The sequence below is a fragment of the Rhinoraja longicauda genome, unplaced genomic scaffold, assembly GCF_053455715.1.
Source record: "Rhinoraja longicauda isolate Sanriku21f unplaced genomic scaffold, sRhiLon1.1 Scf000389, whole genome shotgun sequence".
Taxonomy (NCBI): Eukaryota; Metazoa; Chordata; class Chondrichthyes; order Rajiformes; family Arhynchobatidae; genus Rhinoraja; species Rhinoraja longicauda.
Genome location: NW_027601606.1, coordinates 1 through 5956, shown reverse-complemented (window position 1 = coordinate 5956; position 5956 = coordinate 1). Strand labels below are relative to the sequence as shown.

Here is a 5956-nt window from a genome sequence, read left to right as displayed (position 1 = left end):
AGTGATCCCCGCACATTAACACTATCCTACACCCACTAGGGACAATTTTTACATTTACCCAGCCAATTAACCTACATACCTGTACGTCTTTGGAGTGTGGGAGGAAACCGAAGATCTCGGAGAAAACCCACGCAGGTCACGGGGAGAACGTACAAACTCCTTACAGTGCAGCACCCGTAGTCAGGATCGAACCTGAGTCGACGGCGCTGCATTCGCTGTAAAGCAGCAACTCTACCGCTGCGCTACCGCCAATCTACTAATCACTAATAATGTTACTTGAAGAAAAAGTAATCTAATTCTGTAATAATTAATAGCTATTAAAAAACCTCAGAATCAAGAACTACTGATGCTACAACATCCATACACCTTTGTCACTGGTGTGGGGGAATTTTCATGCCCAGATTGGTCTAATCAGTCATCTGTACAAACATAGCAACATCAGTGACTAGATGTCATGGTCTTCATGAACAATAACCACAAATTTAAACAGATTTGTTACATGTGAGGATTATAGCATTTAAAATACTCCCAGGAGCTTTAAATTCATTGTAACTACTCACGTTCAAATATCATGGCATTTTATAATTCAAATAATATTTCTCATGGACATAAGAAGTTCACAGCTTGAAGGAAGCAGATATGTATCTTCATTTGCCACTTTCCTAGCAAAAGGTTGATTGATGTTCCTTTGCAAATTTTGGGATTGATAAATATACTTATTCTGCAGATTACTGAACATAATTTTTGTGTCAAGTTAAATAGACAATTAATGTGTAAACACAATGCTGATGCAGGTTCCAATTTTCACAAAGTGGTTTACATTGATCAATTAGCAAATGTGATTTGCATTCAATAGTCGCTTTTCCTCACTGCCCTCCCAGGCCATGTGCACATATTTAACAACACGGATTTTCTTTTGCACACAATTACATTTTCAGCAAATTCGTCCACTTTCATAAAGGTTCAATGAGGTCTCAGAGAAAAAAAACCTTTGATTTACTGTGACCTGATAATCATCAGTGCAACACAGGAAGCCAAAATACACAGCATTCTGTGGAGAACTGGACACCAATGAGGGAGGTGACAAGTGAAAATGCAATAAGGCCATGCAAATCTCTCTGGAAACACTGGCATAACAGAGTATCTCTTTAATCTTAGGACCAGTAATGGGATTGCTTATTTATTTTTCAGATTCTAGGCTAAATAAATCATTAGTTGCTGGGAAGGGACAATAAAAATAAGACTAATTCCCAGAAAGTTCTATCAAATTACTTTTGCATTATTATTTATTTTTAATTTGCCCCTCCTGGAATCCTGTGCACTTAGTCAATGATTGAAATGTAGCATTGCTGAACTGTGTAAATGTTTGTTTATTACTTCCCAATATTTACATGACGGCTTGGAAAAATAGAATCTGCACAATGACAGAATGAGATGGGGGGCGGGGGTCGTAGTCTTGATTAAACCATAAACATTGGTCTGAACACTGAGGAAAAACTCCTCTGCACTTCTTCAGAACATTTCCATGGGATCTAAAGCATTCTCCTGAGAGAGTAGCAGAGCTCATCTTAAACATCACCTTGCGATAAGATTTGCTTTAACTCAGCACAAACTAGCAATGAACCACTTAGCTGGTCCAGAAAATTGAAAGTTTTCTAAAAGATCAGACTGGACTCAATTCAAATTATTCAGGGTAATAATTTGAATTGAATTCAGTCTGACGTTTTAGAAAACTTTTCAGGGTGGTAGTTGGTCTATTCTGTACCGGGATGTGATTTCAGTTTAGTTTAGAGATACAGCATGGAAACAAGTCCTTCAGCCCATCAAGTCCATGCCGACCAGCGATCCACGTACACTAGCACTATCCTACACACTATTTACAATATTACACTTTACAATATTAACCTACAAACCTGTACATCTTTGGAATGTGGGAGGAAACTGAAGAGAACCCGTGCGGTCATGAAGAGAAGGTACAAACTCTGTACAGAAAGTACATGTAGTCAGGATAGAACCAGGCTCTCTGACACTGTAAGGCAGCAACTCAACCGCTGCGCCAGCGTGCCACTGAATTTTTCTCAGTTTTCAGGTCAATATTTATGGTTTAAGCAAGATCACGACCCCCCAGCCCCCATCTCATTTGGTCATTGTCCAAGTGTCCACCGTGATATGAAAGAATTCAAAGTTCAATTTTTACAATGAAGCAGGAACCTAGATTTTCTTGGAGTTTGGGATGTTAATGTACAAAAACAAATTTCATCTGCTCTCAACCCAGTTATAATAGTTTAAATATAGTATTTATCAATATGTATTCTACAAAGGTGGCCAAGAAACTAGGTGGGAAAAGATGCCAAAGTCTGCATTGAGAATGTGCATAAAGCAGGCTGATAGTTGTGATCCAAATGTTTAATTCCCAGCTGTATAGAAACTCATGATACGGCAAAGTAACATTGTTAACATTAGGAACCTCAAAGGGTGGAAAATATTCATTCCAGAAATATACAAATCAGAAAATGATGTTTAGGTTTAGGTTTATTATTGTCATGTGTACTGAGGTACAATGAAAAGTAGATTTTCTTTTTTTGTACAGTTTTGGTGATAAAATAATAAATCTAACTATAATATTTTATCCAGTTTCATTTGTGCTGCCGTGAAATGATGTGAAACATTAGATATTTAATTTTAGCTTCCATGATGTTAAATTGACACCCAAGTATCAATTCATTAATGTGTGTATCCCGGTAACAGTGTAATAAATTTTTCATGTAAAGAGCTATCAGTGTTGTAGCACTCATGAAAAATTTACAAAAGAGCAATCAGTGAAGCAAACCCTATCCTTTATATACTATCATATCATTGTTATTTTCTCCAATTAAAATATATGGCACATTAATCTTCTGCCAACATAATTCTACAAATTCACTAGATTTGTAGGTGTGCAAAATATTCTTCAGAGCACTTTCTATTCATTCTCAATCACCCTTACATTAAGGTTTCAGCATTTACAGCGTTATTTTATTTTAAATCGTTCCATATATAACACATATTGTTACAACAAAAGCAGTAAATGCTGGAAGCACTCAACAGCATCAGTGGAGAGAGAAACAAAGTTAATATTGTGGGTCAAGGACTATTCACCAGAACTGGAAAAATGAATAAAGATGAGAAGCAAAATGTAAATCAATGTGGACCATGGTAAAAGAGAGACAGTAATCGAATTGGTGATAGGGACAAAATTTGAAGGTGACTGGAAGAGATGTGGCAGTGGATTGATTAGTTTAATGGAGCAAAAAAACTGCAGATGCTAGAACACTTATTTTCTGCCTTTTCCAGAACTGATGAAGAGTCCTTGCCCTGAAAGGTAGACTCTGTTTCTGTCCCCAGTGATGCTGCCTAACCTGCTGAGCATTTTCAGCAGTCTCGGTTCATGTTTTGGATTTTCAACGCCCTCTCCAAATACATTTTGGTGCTCTGTTGCACTCTGCTCTTTACATTGTTATTTGAAAAATGTTCTTGGGAATTTTAAATGAAGACACATCTGAAATAATGTAATATATTTTTTGAAAATGCAATAAATTTTCCTCGATTCAAAAGCAGTGCTAAAAATGATTAAAATTTAATTCAAAAAAAATTCTTACTAATTTCAAAACTTCATTTAAAGGATGGAGAGATGTGTTGCTAGAAACATCAAACAATGCGTAAAATGATTCACCTCCAACGGGACCCCACTACTGGCCACATCTTCCCATCCCCTCCCCTTTCTGCATTCCACAGAGACCCTGATCCACTCATCCCTTCCTACCCAAACCACCCCATCCCCGGGCACTTTTCCCTGCAACCACAGGAGATGCAACATCTGTCCCTTTACCTCCCCTCTCAACTCCATCCAAGGACCCAAACAGTCTTTTCAGGTGAGACAGAGGTTCACCTGCACCTCCTCCAACCACATCTATTGTATCCGCTGCTCTAAATATCAACTTCTTTACATTGGTGAAACCAAACGCAGGCTCGGCGATCGTTTCGCTCAACACCTTCGCTCAGTCCGCCTTAACCGACCTGGTCTTCCGGTGGCTGAGCACTTCAACTCCCCCTTCCACTCCCAATCTGACCTTTCTGTCATGGGCCTCCTCCAGTGCCATAGTGAGACCCACCGGAAATTGGAGGAACAGCACCTCATATTTCGCTTGGGCAGCTTGCAGCCCAGCAGTATGAACATTGACTTCTCCAACTTTAGATAATTCCTCTGTCCCTCTCTTCCCTTCCCCTTCCCAGTTCTCCCTCTATCTTCCTGTCTCCACCTATATCCTTCCTTTGTCCCGCCCCCTGACATCAGTCTGAAGAAGGGTCTCAACCCGAAACGTCACCCATTCCTTCTCTCTAAAGATGCCGCCTGACCTGAGTTACTCCAGCATTTTGTGAATAAATACCTTCGTAAAATGATTCACCTCACTTCAGAATATATCACCCAGATATAATATTACAGTACAGATGTCTTCACAATAAGGATGATTATTCATTGGTGTTGTACTCATCTCTTCCACAGTACACAAATAAAGTCTCCAAAGTCTGCAATGTGCATAGTTCCAACATGTACCCTGAGATCATGCCTAATGTAAACTTCAACTCTGATGATTGCATTTTGAAAGAAAATGGACGCAAAGAGGCAAATTACAGAATAGTTTGAGTAATCCCTCTTCTGCAAACTTGGGAAATAGAAAACCAGGTGGGTTTTAACAGCGTCAAATGTTTTTGTTTAATGTCAGCATAATTGCACAGCACAAAAGACCCAGCGAGCCACGCAGCTGAATGCACAAAAGACCCGGCGGGCCGTGGAGTGTAGGGAGGAAGTCATCGAGCCAACACCTGCTCATCCCCCAAAGATCAGAGACACGATAAAATGGAGCTGGTGATGATGGATGCGAGGACCAAGGCTGGTAGGACAGGGACTCGGGATCTGTCCTACCGTTCCCCAAGGTTGGCTGCGGGAGGTGCTCCCCGGGCACAAAGGTGGACAGGTGAGGAGAGGAACGTAGGTTCACTGGTCGATCCAGACATCAAAGGAAGGCGATGCCTGGGGCTTGCCTGGACTGGGCGATGGTCATAAGACCAGCACGGCACGGTGGCGCAGCGGTAGAGTTGCTGCCTTACAGCGAATGCAGCGCCGGAGACTCAGGTTCGATCCTGACTACGGGTGCTGTACTGTAAGGAGTTTGTACATTCTCCCCGTGACCTGCGAGGGTTTTCTCCGAGATCTTCGAAGACGTACAGGTATGTAGGTTAATTGACTGGGTAAATGTAAAAAATTGTCCCTAGTGTGTGTAGGATAGTGTTAATGTGCGGGGATCGCTGGGCGGTGCGGACTTCGTGGTGGGCCGAAAAGGCCTGTTTCTGCGCTGTATCTGAAATATGAAAATAAAATATGAAAAGACCCAGAGCACAGACTTAGCTCCTTTGCATACAGTCTCAGTGGACTACTTCTGTACACTTTGCTAATCTGGGATTGTGTTGAGGTATGGCAATACTTTACTGGATTGTATGTAAGAAAATAATTTCACTATGTGTTTGCACTTATTGACGACGTGAATGGCTTCTTCAGCGTTGTCTCAGCCAAGTGCAGCCCAAAGAGAAAGACCTCACCCAGGAAGAGCCAAGACCGGGCGCGGACTCGTCAAGAGTAGTGTAGTCAATCCCCACCTGAACGAATGTATTGTACACTTCTTCTATCCTTGGACTGGCACACCTGGCTCCACCCCAGAGTAACCTCCCTGGGCCAATCCTGCTCCCTCTCCTGACTAAGAGAAGTTGAAAAGGCCATGTGTCAACTCAAATACTCAAGAAGGTCTCAGGAGAAGACATCGGAGCTTCAGTCAATATCCTCAATCTCATTGTCCACATCTAGGAAAAGGAGAATATATCAGGGGACCCTACGATGTGAGACGATATGATATGATAGAAC

General features: G+C 41.2%; 1 protein-coding gene across 1 annotated transcript in view; it reads left to right on the top strand.

Moving 5' to 3' along the window:
* Window positions 1–4663, top strand: part of LOC144590907 (transmembrane channel-like protein 2-A) — a gene marked incomplete at its 3' end in the record, with an annotated part of 52887 nt that extends 48224 nt beyond the window's left edge. Inside the window, exon 19 of the mRNA XM_078395270.1 lies at window positions 4544–4663. Within this exon, the coding sequence (XP_078251396.1) occupies window positions 4544–4663 (120 nt within the window). The remainder of the gene's footprint in view (window positions 1–4543) is intronic.
* Between the last annotated feature and the right edge of the window lie 1293 nt (window positions 4664–5956).